The sequence below is a fragment of the Anoplolepis gracilipes genome, chromosome 4 (assembly GCF_047496725.1).
Source record: "Anoplolepis gracilipes chromosome 4, ASM4749672v1, whole genome shotgun sequence".
Classification (NCBI taxonomy): Eukaryota; Metazoa; Arthropoda; class Insecta; order Hymenoptera; family Formicidae; genus Anoplolepis; species Anoplolepis gracilipes.
Genome location: NC_132973.1, coordinates 13569284 through 13587225, shown reverse-complemented (window position 1 = coordinate 13587225; position 17942 = coordinate 13569284). Strand labels below are relative to the sequence as shown.

The window sequence follows — 17942 nt, the reverse complement described above, 5'->3', positions numbered from 1 at the left end:
CAAATGTTTAAGTCATTTCCGCAGCGCGACAAAGCGTCGTAAAATCGAAAGCTTCATATTCTCAAGCAGATTATGGATGCAACATATATCAGGACGACACGATAATAACATTGTCGATCGGATGAAGACAATTTCGCTCAGACAAAGCCCGCGGTAGATATAAGTCGACGGGTGCTTGTACTATGTGTGCATAAATTAGACCCTTCACGTAAGGCGCCAACTCGACCAGCTTATTTAGGCGTTAACTGACGAAGTATACAAAACGTCTTTTGCATTTTCAATGAAGTCGTCAGGTGCAACGACGCTGGCCGCGAGTGAAAACAACGACAGCGGGACAAATTATTCTAACGCACGCCATGTCTGCGCTTAGGACGGATTAAAGACACGCAGTGTAGTCGTGAAAATTGCGGGAAGTACGATACACGCAATCAATGTACAGGTGGCCGAATTACATCTAACGAAATGGTCGAAAATTTAATGCGGCAATATTTATCTTTTTGTCACTCTCTCTCTCTCTCTTTCCGTCTCTCTGCGGCCGCGCAAACTCTCTCGTTACCGAAATACAACATTTATTCACCGTGCGGGATTGCGGCTAATTGCGAAATTAGTTTCGGATTTTCATACTGGTACTCTACCATCGTCCAGAGTTTGTTCCGACGACCCAAAAGCCCAATTCATGACAAAATAAATTTATTCCGCCGCGGCGGGTACATATTCCGTTCATCTAATTTCTGTCACTGACGAATTCCATTAACCGCTTTGAAACATTTAGAACTTCGACCCGAGTTCTCGGACCAAGGATTCTCCGTACGGAAACTCGATACCCGTTGATTTCTATGGCCGATGAGGGAGCGTACCTCACAAGCCCGGTCGTGATCGACTTCGGTTTCCGTGCCGCTGTGCTCTTAACCAGCCAGCAGGACAGGCGGTTACGCGACAGTAAATTCTTACGTGGTACGAGAATACGTAATTGGCCGACCCAAGGAAGAGGATGGCGTTATTGCTCAAGAAGGAGAAAAGGAGAGAAGGAGAGACGGAGAGAAAGAGGAAGAGAAAGAGAGAGAGAGAGAGAGAAAATATAGAATTATGGAAGATGAACTCTCGCACACCGACAGAGGCTGTAACATGCTGGACCGTAGCAAATGTAGCCGTTAATTGCAATTTCAATTTACACGAAAGTCGGATGTACGAATACGCCGCGTTTATGTAAGAGCGTGTAACGCGCTCGCGATTCCCCACGTACAGAATGCGCGCACACACGTACATACATATACATGCTTACTTATGTATATGTGAGGGTACGCCACATACCTCTTAGATCTAATTCGCAGGGCGCGGTACCGGGTACCGGGTACCCACTATCTCTCTAGCAAGTCACGACCTTTCTTCCGCGCTCGCACGCTTCATTTATCCCGTTTCCGCCGCAATTGCGCGAGCGTTACATTCGGCACGATGTGTGCGATATTCCGTTCATGTAAGTGTTCATTAAGGCCGATGGTATTCCGTAGAAACGTTAACGCGACGAGCGACGACGGGAGATTTATACCAAGTCGGAAGGACGTTGGGGTCCCGATGATGGTATAGCTTAGCATAGCGTAGTAGCCCAGGCGCGGTTTCCGCGTGCATCCCGACAGTTTGACACGTATTAATTAACGGTCTATTTGGGTTACACGTTGATTCATAATTAATCTATGCGATGATAACGTAGCATTTAATATTCGCATACGTTACTCGTGGTGTAAACGCGCGGGTGAAAAATGTGAATCTCATCGCAACAAGAGCGTCATCTCTCGCCTCGTCTCTTCCCGTCTCGCTTCGTCGTGTAAAATCATCGAGCGAAAATCATCATCATCAATCCGCGTGTCGTCGGTCGCACACTTTCTACCCTGTCGAACACGATGACACGTTGTACACGAACCGATCAATCAGCAACGTCGGTGAACACGCGCGCCGCTAGTTAATGCCACTCGCCGTCACCGTCGCCGTCGCCGTCGCCGTTGCCGTTACAGCATCCCTGTATCACGGATACGCGTTATACTTCGAATTACTTTCCTTACCGTACTAAGTCCGACGTAAGAACAGCATCTCGATGGCTAAGTATCACGTACGGCGAGGAGATACAAATTGAAAAATGTGAACTCGACTCTCGGACGCGGAGCTCGAGACCGCAGTTCGGAGAGCGCGTCACCTCGTAGAAGTAACATTCACTTTTATTCCCACTGTTCTTTACGCGTTTCGTTACCCGAAGAAACCAGCGAGAGAGAGGAAAATAGTATTGTAAAATTTTTCCAACCACCGTTTCCACCGATTTAAAATTCTACTGTTCTGTCACGGAGATCAATCTTTTGCGAATCCGACGTATTTTAAAACCATGTCTCTCATTAACGATGCGCAAATTAAAATCTCTCTCTCTCTCTCTCTCTCTCTCTCTCTCTGTCTCTCTTATCTTTCGTCTCTTCTCTCGTCTTCTTAATCAATATTAATTTCTGAATATCTTAAAAATAATATATCCTGACATAGTTTATGCTAAACGTGTTAATATCTAAGTATATGTATATGTCTATTATCTTCTTTTAATTTTTTGGATTTACTGAAACTGTGATACTGTGATACTGTACGGATTCAATTCCAAAGATAATGCGATCTATTATCGTACTCGTGCATATGCCTTTAAAAAAAATCACATGTTTGTTCCACTTCTAGAGAAAAAGTAATATAAACATATGAAAAAAATTGTCAAAAAAAAAAGATAATCTTAATTTATTAGCGGGATTAGCAATATGCAAATATGATAATGGCATAAAGTTTATGAATAATATCGGCAGATATATGACAGACTGATAGGACAGATTAATGATTAAATATAACAATATTAACTAGATATGCACGCTAATGTGACATAAAGTTTATGAATATTATTCGTGTCAGATTGATGGCAGGATGATATATTGATGTCATACTTCGTTATTTCAACAACTCGAATTAAACGCAGAAGAGAGCGGGACGATTCTTGCCGGAGATTAAACATATCGTATAATATTCTTCTATTTATCGCCCAACTTGCGATATATATTCGCAAATTATCATTAAAACCGCACGTACGTCAAGAATTCACACCATATATTTCTGCATATTTGAGTTAGCGCGAAAAGTCCATCGTGAGCGTTAATTAATGTTTTCGCAATTTTCCCTGCTACGAGTTTGCGCCGGTCAACCCCGAAGCCTCGCACAATCGAACTTTTGTAACGAGGCTTTCGGTTTTGTACTAACATTGCTTTGTCGATCGGTCAGTGCGATCTATTTTTTTTTTTTTTTGTTTCCATTTGTTTGCAACTTCACCGCTACGTATTATTACTCGCAATTTCAAATATGCACAGTGTTGATGCACTCTCCTCGCTATATAGTGAAAACGATCAATATAACATTTATAGCCTGTATAGCGACCCGAGTCAATGGCAACGTTTCTCCTGCGTGACTATATTTACGAGCGGCGATCGAAAGGTTAAAGTAATTTCGATGTCATGTCTAGTGCGCGGCGTTGAATAGTCGGGACACTGTTTACCGGAAGTCTGTATAGCCTCTCTCAACAACTTCTTGCTCGAAGCCGCTATTTTCTTTACATTCCAGAAACGAGTTTATTTCCCATCTCGATACTTTTATTTTTCTTACAATCTTATATATATATATATATATATATAATATTTTTGTATTCCTACTTTTAAACAAAGAATGTAAAGCATAACTATTTTTTGCGCGCGATTCAACAATAACAACGTGTACGTCAAAATCTTGAAAATATTAGAAAGCCATGAGACGTGTATACTCACCATAAAGTCCGCCTGCCGTGGTAGCCTTGAAGACGACCCATATGAGATAAGCATAGATTATCCGACCTCGCTTCCACGCATCCATGATGCCCATAGCTTTTATCGGTGCTCCTTTTCGGAACCACTTCGACCTTAATCTAACTCGATCGACGTTGATTAGAACCGCTCACGCACCCTCGATCCGCACTCTCTACCTCCCCCTCTCTTCCTTTCAGCCCTCGTATCGTTTCAGATTGCCTAAATGCGAGTGTCACCGTACCGACGAATCCGTACCGACTTCCGATAGTCGAGACCGATCCGAAACGGATATCCCACGCCGCACATATCTCCCTCCGCCGAGATCTTTCTCTTTCTTTCTTTCTTTCTTTCTCTCACTCTCTCTCTCTCTCTCTCTCTCTCTCTCTTTCCGCTACTCGAGGATATAGAATCCAGTCCGTTTAAATGGTAGGCCAGTCCACACAAAACACGGCGCGAACCTTAACTGTACCGTGACAGAGCGCGATACCGCGTGTATACAGGAAGTTTCGTTACACTTGCGATCGGACGTGTAACGACAAGCGTCGGGGCACGAGACCACGCGGGGCACGCGATCTCCACGACTCGTGAGTACGCGTGCGTGTATATGTGTGTATATATATATATATATGTATATCTGTGCACACAGTGCTTGAGAGAAAGGAATGAGAATGAACAGGCTCGTGTTATAACAAAACCCGACGTGGGAGGAGTTACAAACAAGCGCGATACGACAAAGCCGACACTTTTCACATTCACTGTATTTGTAGACGTTGCGAGTTTATTACATGTGCAGAGACGTATGCGAATATGGTGATCTAATTAACTTTGATTGTCCGTAGAGGCGAATTCTTGAATTTTTATCTAGATCGTTCTCTCTTCGATATTCCCCCTCCCCCCTCCCCCCCCCTCCCGCCCGAGTTTCCTTTTTCGTTCCTTTAAGACAACTCGATATCACGGTAGGTTGATCTTTTGATCGATTCACGAACGACCTGAATCCGATCGTCGGGTTTACCACACATTGGTACACGTACGTACAATAGCCACTATATCGCGCGGAATCCGTAACTTAATGTAACGATTGGCGATTGGACGTGCGCCATTGACGTTGTCGCCGCGACCGTTCGTGCGACGCATGATGGTTTCAATTATTATAAATGAATTGCAAGAGAGCGAGAGATGCGCGAGCGATTGTTTCGTGCTCTCTCGGAATCCTCAAGCACGTCGTTCCGCGTCGTGTAATCGCGCGAAAGAATCAACTCTCGGCGAGGCGAATTCCAACGGAGCGGAACTAACGGCCGAACTTTCGATGAACGTTACATTCAAAGGCATCGCTCATAGGTAGAATCTTGCGCGGTCCATTGCGATGCATTGCGAAAATCTTCGCGAACCCAACACACTGCCAATTTTCCGGACAAGTTGCTCCGAAATCCCTCGAGTTCAATCCAACTTGAAAACCAAACACAGGAAACTTCTCCTTCACCGTTCGCGAAAATTCTCGAAATTTGTGCGCCGCTGACGGTCCCTTCGTGAGATTCACGACATTTTCTTGAAGATGACGTCCCGTTCTTTTCCGAGTCTTCGCTTAACTCAGAATTCACCGAGCCTCGCAGATAATATCTTTTCGCCTTAGAGTCTCATTCTTTCGCTTTGTTCAAGACTAAGAAGTCAGCGATCCGAATTCACTGTTGTGTGACGGATCTCTCGTGGAAATCTGCTGCAGCGTCAACGCGAAAGCTTTTGATCCGACATCGACTTTCTTCTACATGACTGCCAAATCTCGATATTCCATCGGTTCAGAGCGGTCCACGCTGCCTAGTCATTTTAAAAAGATTCTCCGTCGAAGAACCCCTCTTTCTCTCTCTCTCTCTCTCTCTTTTTTTTTCTGTGGGAACCGAAGGTTTCTCGCTTCTTTGTGTGCCGATCTATAGTTCCAGCGAAACGTTTACGCATCGATCGTTCGCGCACCTGGGTACGTTCGTCATCGTAATCGCACCGCGAAAAGAGATCGCTGACCGATCGCACGAATAGATCGGCCTCTCCGTGTTCCCTTCCTCGCGTTTTTTTTTTTTTTTAAACGAATGGTGTCACTAACAATAAGCTCGTAACGCGTCACATTTAACTAAACTCAATCGCGGACGAGTTTTGATATTTCATTTGATCGTGGCATTTTAAACACACGTGTGAAATCACGACGGGCACTGTAAAAATAATGTTGAAAGTAGTAGCCGGCGCCACGGGAGGTGGAATGCTGGCGAGTTCGAGTTCTCGCACAGATAAGAAGGTGAATACAGGACAGCGAGGAGTAAGAAGATGTAAAGAGAAAGAACCAGAAGAAGAGAAGACGAGCGGGACGAAAGAGAGAGAGAGAGATAGAGAGAGAGAGCGCTAAGGCGGGAGACTGCGATATATCCAGAGCTGGTCGTCGAACCGGTTTTCTTCTGAAGATCGCAACCGGCCAATTGGAAATACCACTGACAACGAGTCCGGCCGTTTTACGATCTCGCCGATCGTCGACCGCGACCAAAGATACAGATAAAACACGACCACCGTTGAATCCGAGCTGGTGGCTCCGATCCAACAGTCGTGACAATCGCGGAAACCTGCTGCTGGAATAGCTAATGCGCCGCGAGTGCAGGTATATTTTCACGAGTGAATCTCGAGGAACGAGCGCACGCCGACCATGTTGAAAACAAGAATGTTACAGATTCCTTCGCCGCCTCAAGTGGTTAGAGCGAGAACTTTGCGAATTTTAATATATGATCAAAGTAGAGAGATATCTTTCACAAGTTACTTGACTCTCTAATTTGAAAAGTGAAGAAATTGATGGGAAATATGCTTTCTATATTCGAGCACAATTGTAAGGTGTAATTATGAATGAACGGGAAAAGACTCGGATGTACATATCTCGGCATAGTAGTCAAAAACTCATGTAAAATGCAAAGAGTTGTTCGACTTCTTTATACTTGTTTTCAGAATGTAACTGTAATCGAATTCTGCTCGCGCGCTGGTCCGGCGAAACTGACACTCTCACTATTGGCTACGCGATTTTCGATTCGAGAGATCTATCGTAAAATTCTCGCACGGATTTCGTACATTTATTTTTACTTTTACCATTTCGCCGAACGTATAAAACGTGCACGCGTATAAAAATATTGCATCGCGTTCAGCCGCGATTAACGATTATATCACGTAAGCAATAATACGTATTGATATCGCACAACAGTAGGAATCCCTGGATGATTAATAAATACGACTCGCAGAGAGAACAGTTAATAATTAACAGCGCTGGTACAGAGAAAGGCAGGGAAAAAAAATCAATTACGTCCGCTGAATTTTTCTACCTTCAGAGATGCGTTTCCGGGCCGGTAAAATGTACTAATTGACCGCGTGCGAATTTTTGCGTAAATCAATATGAAAAATTAATCGTCGACAAAACGTATATTTTAAGTTATAATCAACATGTATAGAAAAAAAACTCGACAATTCCCCTTCCTACGCAATTACGAGATAGAAAGGAATGATGCAGAGTATGCAACAAGAACGGTAATCCAACTAACTTTTAAGCGACACTCCGCTCTTTTACTTCGAATGGGATCCAAGCAATTACGCTCCAAGGACTTCTTAATGAAACGGGGAGCGAGAACGCATGGAGGAGGGGCAAACTATTGAAATACATAAACGTCGATTATGCAATAGAATTTAAGCGGGTTTACACTCGACCTACATCGATCAAGATCAAGAGAGGAGATTGACCCGGTTCGACTTGACCATCAATAAACGTATTCTCGCTATGAAATTCCCTTTTTCTTCGATCGTACCTTTATTCTCAGCCGGCGGTCGAGATGTGTTGAAATGTGAGAAGAAACGGGTAAAAACATGGGGAAATGAAAAATGCAAACGCGTAATTCGTCGCGATGAATTATATACAACATATACATACGTATAGGTATTGTTACTCTGTTCCAAACGACAATCAACGTAAACTTTTCGCGCAAGAAAAGACGACACTCGGCATCGACGTCCCGATCGTCACGGTGATAAGGAACGTTTTATCATGGCGTCATATGTCTTCGATATTTTTCTCCGAAAAATTATTCTTCCCCATTCCTGTCTCTTTCCCGCGATATCTCGATTCCCCTCCTCGCGGTCCTCCTTGCACTGGACCCTAAACCTCTGCTACTCGCTGGTGTTTGACGGACGCGCGATCGGTAGATACAGTAAATATACGAGCAACGGAGGGCGCCGCGACGCTGCGCGTCCCGCAGAATCACGATCCGCACTGGTACGCCATCGAGCGTTAGAGAAACTTCAACAACCCTCCGACCATCCCGGTCCCCCACTACTCTATAGCTCGAGCCGACCGGAGGAGCGTATACACGTGCGGCCAACGCGTCTGTGTGTCACGTATATACATGTGCCCGTATATATATGCGCGGCAGAAGACCCATACCAGTACCCGACATCATTCCAGCCACGGTTCTCCAGCGGCGGACTTGGCGCGCGCGCGCACACAGGGTTGGTCGGGGGTGTACGATCGGGTGCGCGAGCGCACCGGAGGCTAGCTCCCTTCCTCCGTTGTCCCACCACTACCACCGGCACACATCGACATCGTTCTCTGTCTTGCTCTCAAGCGCCGACCATCCCTCTTACACGCGCCTTTTCTCTCTTCTCGATATTCTTTTTTTTTTTTACTTTTTTTTTTTTTTTTTTTTATGTTCTTCGAAGGGAGAAACCTGTGTGTCACATGACAATTTCGGATGAAAACATCGTCGAGTGGCTACTAGACCTCTTTCGAGGATTCGGCAAGCAGCGGAGAACTGGCTACCACTGGTAACAAGCGCGCAAACATCCCCAAGTTGAAAAGACGACTCTAAACGACGTCGCTTGTCGGGCAGTTGAAATCGTGAGAAGAGAGAAAGAGTTTGCCCTCTCGATATAACCGGGCGTAAAGTCAGAAAGCAACGGCCCGCCGCCGACAGTCGTTGCTATTCCACGACAGATTATCTACCGATGAGAATAAACGGGGACGACAATGATAAATTGATAATGACGCGTCCAGGGGTTCCTCGACACGGCGCGCACGGGCCACGTATTTTCGCGCGCGGGTCGGGAATTACGCGCGCAAGACTCTACATCCGAGTGGAATAACAAGCGCAATAACGATAATAATAAATCAAACTTATCGCGCGACAAAGGCGAAGAATTTGTTAACTAGAGATACAAGGGCAGAGAGAGAGAGAGAGAGAGAGAGAGAGAGAGAAAGAAATAGCACGGCAAAGGAGGGAGGGGAGAAGAAGCGTAGAGGAATAAATCGTTCTCGGTGGAACATAGCGGCGGGCTAGCTAACCGGTTACGATACGGGAAGCGCGGGATGCGCGCCGTGGTCGCGCATGCTGCCGTACCCGGCGAATAAAACGAGAATAATTCGAGCGCTATTGGATAACGTATCGCGACGCCGGGCTTGGAGAACGGTTGGCGCGGCGTATATAGCTGCGCTCAACGTAGCGCGAGCCATAGCTGGAAATTGGAACCCCGCCTCGTCCACGGGAATCGGAGTGAGGTTAGGCTAGGCCATCTAATCCAATGTTTTACAGGTTTACTGATTGCGGTAGAACGCTGTACGACGCGACTTCCGAGAGAGAGAGAGAGAGAGAGAGAGAGAAAGAAAGAGAATTGAACCCCGATCCTTTTCAATCCCTCCTTGTTCCTCCTCCACTTTCATTCACCCGATTCCGTCATTCTGCTCTTGTATTCCCTTCTATCTACCCCTATCACCGTAACCCTAACACATCGACGCGATTCTCCCTCTCACACATCCTCTTCGCTCTGTCTCGCCGCGCGCGCTGTCCTAATTCTCCGACAAATAAACGCATCATTGGGCAGCCGTAGATTTACCAATCAGAGTGATACCTGCCTCCGTACAGGACAGCGGAAGCCCGCGCGGAAACCGTGCGGAAGCCCGCACGCAATTCGGAATAGCAATGAAAACAGACCTTTAAATCTGTCCGTATCTCGCTCTCTCGACGTTCTCTTTACATCTCACCGTTACGTGATTTCCGATCGTCCCGGATCTTTTTGGTCGGTCAATGTTCCCCATTAGCGACTCCCTACTCGCTCTTTACGAACCTCCTTTTTTTCAATCAACTCATTAACATAGAGACACATACAACTAATGCGGCATTGATTTAAATGTAAATTTACTTTGCTTAAGAAACCGACTACCGCGAGAGGTCAAAGAATACTTGACGTAGTAAGTTTTTATATTAGAATTACGCGATATTGCTACGAGACGAGAAGATGAATATAATCAAAGGTCAATAAAGGATTGAACTGGATATTATTGAAATTCTCAACAGTATCATATTCTGAATTATGTGATATTTTCTTCGCCCATATCATGTAATAAAGTGTGCAGAAATAACTTTTATATACTCTGAAATAACTTAATCATTTTCGAAAATACATCTGCATTGTATCATCGCATCCGTTGTTAAGTCCATGTAATTTCTAATCCAAAAAAGTAATTTAAAAAAAATCGATTTTCTCCTCCTCCCCCCCTCCCTCTCTCTCTCTCTCTCTCTCTCTCTCTCTCTCTCTCTCTCTCTCGTATCAAATTATGATTCGTGAGACTTTCTTCCATCAAATACGCCATTGCGTTCGTAAAACGTCTCGCATCAAAGATTATTAACGAACATCGATGAAAGAGACGCGCTTCGTTAAATCCGTCGTGTTCATTAAACCGATCACGCGAGAGATACGTGCGAGAGTTTATAATAAAATTCTCTTCTCGGTGGAGAAAGACGAAAGGACTTTTTCGTATAGGATAAGTGGCGGAATCTCGTTTCTATAAATTGAAAGTATCGAAAAAAGTAGGACAATGCGAGAATGCGAAAAGGAGAGAGCGATAATGGTCGTTTCTTGCTTCGCGTTGAACGTTGCGTTAAGTTCGCGAGTAGACGAGTGGCGGATAGATGGAATGGATAGATGGATAGATGGATGAATGGATGGCTTGGACGAACAGCCTGAACAGACGGACGGACGAACGAACGAACCAACGGACGGACGGACGGACGGACGGACGGACGGACGGACGGACAGACGGACGGATGGACGGGCGAACGAATGTCCTTGCACTATCGATTACAAGAATAGCTTACGCGACAGACAAGGAGAAAGCGGTAAAGTGATGCAGACAAATGGTAATGTCATTACTTTTATCTCGACAGTGGCGAGAAGCGCCTCGTCTAAAATAAAAAGGCGAAAGTTACGACGAGTAGACATGGAAAAATGCGTAAAACTAATGTAACTGATACCTTCTACCTCCTAACATTATTAGGAAACTTACAATAATTACAATAATTGTATCGACTCTTGATAAATTTCCCCCCGTTGCATTTTTGATTAGTTATTTTTAGTAGCACGCTTACTCTTTTTTAAAGAAAAAGAATCACAAACTTTTTTATAAATACAGATAAAGCAAGTATTTATTTATTTCGAGTAATTTGGAAAATCTTTCGTAACGAAATACGTATGTATTAATGCTACGCTCATTTTAAAAGAAAAAGAAATAGAGTTGTATATCATTTTGATGTCTCGCGGTTTCTCCTGATATGCAAAAATGATAGATCCCACTGCGGCGGTTTACCCAAAGGGCAAAGAATAATATGCGGTCGGAATATATTATGAACTGCAAAAAAAGCGTAAAGCAAATCCTAAAAGACTTCATTGAATAAGCTCCGAAAGAAGTTCCGAAGAGAGAATATAATCTCGCGGGATTATTTTCATAAATAATCTATTAAAAATCCATTTATATGTCATTATTATCTCAATATATCGATATTGTTAATAAGCTCTATCTCGTTATCATGAAATATCATTTTTCAAACATCGATAATAATTTCTAAACGTATTGTGTTTCTTTTTTCATCTACTGTTTATCTATCCTCAATTGTTCCATTGTTTTCTCTGCATCGCATATTAGTTTTCTTAATCTAATCGGTAACGCACGGCAAGATAATTATACGACTTATGAATAATAGATTACGCAAATTATAATGAACAGAATCGACATACCTCTGCTAATAATTAATATCGAGTATACGATTTGTATCATCTAATTGGATATGGTAATCGTATTTAGCCGACTATGAATATTGGAAAGACTGCACTCGGTTAATGACACGTTTACATTATTATTTATTTACATGTTGTATTAAAAAGCCCGACGTTAATAATATGTCCGGAAGAGCGGCGGTTTATTAATGCCCTCGTATAATGGGAGGCGCCGCGTACACGCGCACATTGGGCGTCTATAAATTATTTATAAAATTAACCGCATCGGTCCGTGTAGCGATCTCCTAAAATCCCCATGACGTGAGCGTTTCAGAGGATGTTGGGATCCCCAGATCTGCTCCCGACCGGAAGCACGTGCTAAGACGATCGTCGCCCGTGTACCTGATACGGATTACGTTCCTCTCGCGAACGTGAAACCAATTTAAACCCTTTTGCCACAACACGCTATCTAACTAAAAAACTGTTTTGAAATATTGTCGTATTAAATTAATTTTTATTAATAATTGTAATAAGGAATGATGAGAGAATAAATGCAAGATATAAAATAAGATATAACCGTTTATAATTTTATATAACATAATTTAAAAAATTTTTAAAATAATTAAAATTATTATAAAGATAATAAAACTAGTCAAATAACTATATCTTATTGTCCGTATTGTATTTTCTTATATATATTTAAACTTACGCGTATATATATAAGATTTCTTTAACATTATCACAAATTTTAAAAAATAACGAGTATGAATTTATAATGGCTTTCCAAAAACTGCGGTATTTATAATTTAAAAAATAGAATTTTAATCGTACAATTGTGAATTACACAAACGTCACAAATACAAAACTATTTTTTAAATGAATCGATTATGCGAAAAAAAGTTTGAACGTACAAGAGGTTAAATTTATTTGCTCATTAGCGAGGGATCGTTTCATCCCTTATCGTTAACGAGGAAATCATAATATTCGATCGTTGATTGGCAGAGCAAATCATTTATCGATTCGTTCAGCTTGTACTCCTGCGATGTCGATATTTAATTGCAATATCAATTATATTGCACAGCATTCGGTTTGCAAAGAGGTATATAATTTTTTTTTTTTACACAACCCTTCGTAAAATTCCAGTTTGTTGATCACGCATCCGTTAATGAGCGAGCAAAATATAAAATATCGAATCGTTATTTAAAACACGTTTCTTTATTTGCACCGATAGCAACAACTCAGCGTATCCTCGAGCAAACAATTTATTCGCGCGCAAAATAAAATGCGCAATTCGCGGGATCAAGTATCACAAAACACGGATACTTACACCAGCACGGAAGCTACGAACAGGTTTTTTTTATCGTCGCGTTTTGCGCAGCAGATGCCACATTAATACACGCAACTTTGAAATCAACACAAAAATGCAATATTTTTAAATAGCTGGTGATGAGAAAGCACGCTTTTATATACGTCGTGATTTATATCGCCTTTATTTATCTATTAATTATTCCTACATTTAATTTACGAAAGAGATCGAAAGAGATATATGATGATGAGTATAATTATCTGTGGTGGGCTTGCGAATGATTCGCCCCATCAATAACATCGTACCATCTTGGCACAACAAATAGACGGGCAATTACCAATGCAGCGATGCATCGAAACCTAACAAGAACAGCCGGGGCTGGATTCGTATTGCCAATTCATTCGCTCGTAGAGCTTCGCTCGTACGAATGGACGAGAGATCGGAGAGGAAGGTCGACCAAGGGGTTTTCTGAAGCTATGTAAACTGCGGAAACGTGCAAATAAGTAACCCACAGGCTTTCGCGTAGGATAGTAGCGCCGTGAGCTTTGCCCTCCAATAAATTGTTCTCAGGTCGGAGGTTAGCGCTATTTCGAAGGATGAATGTGCACTAATATGCGCGCGTGAATAACTCGGCGAAAGTTTTCCTCGCGCCGTGGGAAAAATTTCCTCGTGAACGCCCGGCCTGATCCGAGAGAAGAGGATATCGAATAAGGTACTACTGACGAAATGTTACGAGCTTCTTTTCGGAGAACGGATTTTTGAAACAGAAAGTTATTCCATATTGAAGATATGCCTTCAATGTTGTTGCACCAAAATTACATCATTCGTTATGCCATTATTACACAATTGTTTTTATTATTAATCTTTTTGGCCGGTTCTCTCTTTTATAGAAAATTATATTCACGGACAATATGAAATAGAAAATGCATAAAAAGGTAACAATAATATTTTCGAAAGATTCGTAAGGTTTTGTAAAGAGAGATATTATTATTTAATATCTTTAGAGTATCGAACAATTTTAGCTTCTATATTTGTACATTATATTATTTTTTCTTTACCTATTTATTCGATATTTCTCGCTAAATTAGAATATTTAATATCACCATGATAGATTCGATAGATTTCTCAATAAATTTAAAATATTTAATATCATCACCATAATAGTATCGATAGGTATGCGTCCAAAAAAATTAATTGTATAAAATATAAAATAATGATATATTGTGTTACGATATTCGCGTTCTAGCAATCGCTACAGTTGCTTCGTCGTCAAATAACTAAAATGTCATTGCGGAAGCAGTACGAATTGGATTTTGCAGTTAATTGCATCATTCAAGTACAAGTTATACATCGCGAATAGTGCGTCGTAACCACATGGAAATTTGTCAATGCGAATCAACATAGTAAAAAGATCGCGATACTCTTCCTTCATAATGCTTACCGACGTCTGGCGTTCAATGGAACGTCACGTAATCTAACAATAAGCGGGAACAATACGATCGAGTAAAATTTAATTTCGCAAAAGAGAATTCTTCGCGCCGCGCCACGTTATACTGAACGATGAAGGGTTAGCGAACGGAAGGAAAGATCTAAGAAGATAAAGGGATGTTGCCGGCGAAAGCGATGTTTGAAACGTAGTTAATAAAATCTCATGAATATTCAACATCGCAGGAATCGAAGTCCCACAGAATCGAAACAAAAAGGTCGACGCATATTTGCCGTTACAAGCTCTCTCGCCAACCGGGAAAATTGAACTTTCAGAATCCGCGTGGATCATTTTTTACCCGCTCCACCTGTGGGGCGATTCTCAAATTGGACTTTCGACAATGAAATTTTTTTACCACGCCGAGAAGCGAGCCATGATCGCTTTCATAAATATCGCTATCTCTCGTCCAATTGAATTAACGATTTTAAAGTTATTTGACGAAATTTGAAGCAATTTAGTGTATTTTGCATACGTTTAAAATAATCTCAAATGTGACAGCTGGATTAGAAGTCTATTTATAATTGTAAATTGTAAATTTTGAATGCATATGTTTCATAGAAAAGATATCTTTGTACTCGATTTTATGAAAAATGTAACACGGATATCCTCGAAAGAGAATTAGAAAATTAGTTTATTATTTAATGAATGCAACTCCAATTAGAACGACGAAGCATCTGTTAGAACGCATCAACCATACGCATTAACAAAAAAAATGCAAATATAATAATGCCCAAATTTATGCAAAGAATGCAAAGTGTACAGAAATTCTGCTGCTATATGAATAAACATGAATAACGCGTAAAAAAGCTATAGTGCAATATTCAATATATCAATTAAATATAATTCCATTACCATATGCATATTTTCAATAAGAGAGACAAGAGAGGGAGAAATAAATATTTTTAAAAAATATATATATTTTTTAATATATTTTATAAAACTTTATTATTTTACATAAATCTAAATAATAAATTTAATATGGACATCAAAAATTAAATGCAATTTATAAAATACTTTAATCTCAATGAATTATAGATTAGTATGATAATATATATTTATATTCAGTCAAGTTTTTTAATCAATCAAAATTTAATCTAAAAAACAAAATAGAGTTTACTTTTTTTCATGTAATGTAATAGTTTTACTATTAGTTATTCAAAATTTAATATTAATATCATTTAACATCATTAATCTCATATTAATATTATTGATATTATTAATATTATTGATATTATATTAATATCATTAATAAATTATTTTCTGCAAATTTTGTAATTTTCTTTATAAATAGTTTATATTTTAAAATATTAAAATATAAAAAATTACAAAAACTTTTTCATATTTTTTGTTACATTCTATTTAAGTTCATGGATTCTATCAAAGTAACATGTTCTTATATTTTAATACTTTCAATTCAGAAAAAAATCTCTATATCTTAAATTATATAATTAAGAGAATATATCCAAGATTAATTCAATTTCCTTCAATTTTCTTTATACTTAAAATTTGTTATCTATTAATTGTTAAATTTTTTAAAATTCGTAAAAATATAATGCAAATTTGGGCATTACCATATATATTATTATATTATATACATACATATAATAAATAAATGTTCACTCACCGGATTACATCGACATCGTGCCACATAGAGCATCTGAAAACAATTTTTATATTATTAATTATAATTTAATTGAATATCTTTTGTAGATTTTAAAGTTTATATATATATATATATATATGTGTGTGTGTGTGTGTGTGTGTGTGTGTGTGTGTGTGTGCGTGTGTGCGTGTGTGCGTGTGTGTGTGTGTGTGTGTGTGTGCGTGCGTGCGTGCGTGCGTGCGTGTGTGTGTGTGTGTGTGTGTGTGTGTGTGTGTGTGTGTGTGTGTGTGTGTGTGTGTGTGTGTGTGTGTGTGTATGTGTGTGTGTACAATACATATTTAAAAATTATTTATAAAATATTAATTTTTAAAAAATTAAGTTTATTTTTTGTAATATTTTTTAAATTTAAATTGAAATATTATTATTTATAATTATTGTTCAATATTATTGTTAATTTTTCAAAATAGTTAATTTTCAAAGAAAACTAATCAATTATTATAGTTAATAATTTATATAAAATTTAATAATTTATTTTTAGAAAATCAAGAAATTGGTTTTCAGAATTGTTTTCATATTGCGTATAAATATCTATTAAAAAATAAATTAAATACGAATAAACCGATATACCAATTAAAAAATAAACCAATATATACCAATTAAAAAATAAATAATCCTAACATTTATTCAAAGAACAAATCAAATTTAATCAAAAAATTTTACTCACTAATCGATGTTGGTTGCTCATCCTCACCAGCTTCTGTATCCAAGTTGACATCCAGTTGAGGACAGCCTCGAAGATATATCGATCAAAATAATTAATTATGATCTTACGCGCGAAATAATTAATAATCGCATTCACGTTTTGGCACAAGTTTGATTTTCAACACTCCCGGACATACGACACTACCGATTTGCGACACTCTCGATTTTTAATACTTTTGGATACTTGAATTTCTCGATTTACGGCACTATCGATATTCGTAACTATAATAGTAATACTCCCGATTTGCAACACTCTATTTTCTCTTAGACTTTTAACATCCCTGAATATATTTGACTTTCCCGATTTTTAATATCATTCGAATTCGACATAAAGCACATTCGTCGACTGCAGAACCTTAATTAATACGTTATGTGATCTGTCAATCATCGTCGATTCATTAGATACAAAGCGAATAATATGAGATGAACGAAGGAAATTCGACGTAGCACGCATGGGGACGCAATACTCGCAGTTACGCAATACAGGGTGCGAATATATAGAGAGAAATATGGTTAATTACGATCGCGTGCACTAATTAATATTATTGATGTTACTACGATCATTGTAATGTTCGACGCAGGACCGCCAGACTAATCCTTCCCGTTCGGCGTCGCAAAATATAATGAAACTGTATTGTGCTCGCTCGACATTGTACGCACGATATACGTCACGACCTTCAACCTGTTTGTTATGACAGACGTGCTTACGTGCCAGCCGCCCGGCCTTGGAGTAAGGGAGGGGATACGACAGTAAGTATCGTGAGTCGTAAGTACTCGATCGAAAACACGCAACAGAGTACGACGTGTATTACAGATTGTGCGTAGGTATGTGCGCTTTAGCGAGATACCTACCCATATCAAAACATGGCGCACGATAATATGTAAGTA

At 40.1% G+C, this 17942-nt stretch overlaps 1 protein-coding gene across 4 annotated transcripts in view; it reads right to left on the bottom strand.

Annotated features, from left to right (window-relative positions):
- The window catches only part of LOC140665008 (putative receptor-type tyrosine-protein phosphatase mosPTP-1), a 266798-nt gene extending 249111 nt beyond the window's left edge, over nucleotides 1-17687 (bottom strand). For 3 of the 4 annotated variants that reach the window (XM_072890650.1, XM_072890654.1, XM_072890651.1), the window contains exon 1: nucleotides 3828-4727. In XM_072890650.1, coding sequence (XP_072746751.1) covers nucleotides 3828-3921 — 94 coding nt within the window. In that variant the 5' untranslated portion in view covers nucleotides 3922-4727. Of the gene's footprint in view, nucleotides 1-3827; nucleotides 4728-16313; nucleotides 16347-17016 lie in introns of those variants that run through there. The other variant, XM_072890653.1, reaches the window with a different exon arrangement.
- Nucleotides 17688-17942: the final 255 nt, after the last annotated feature.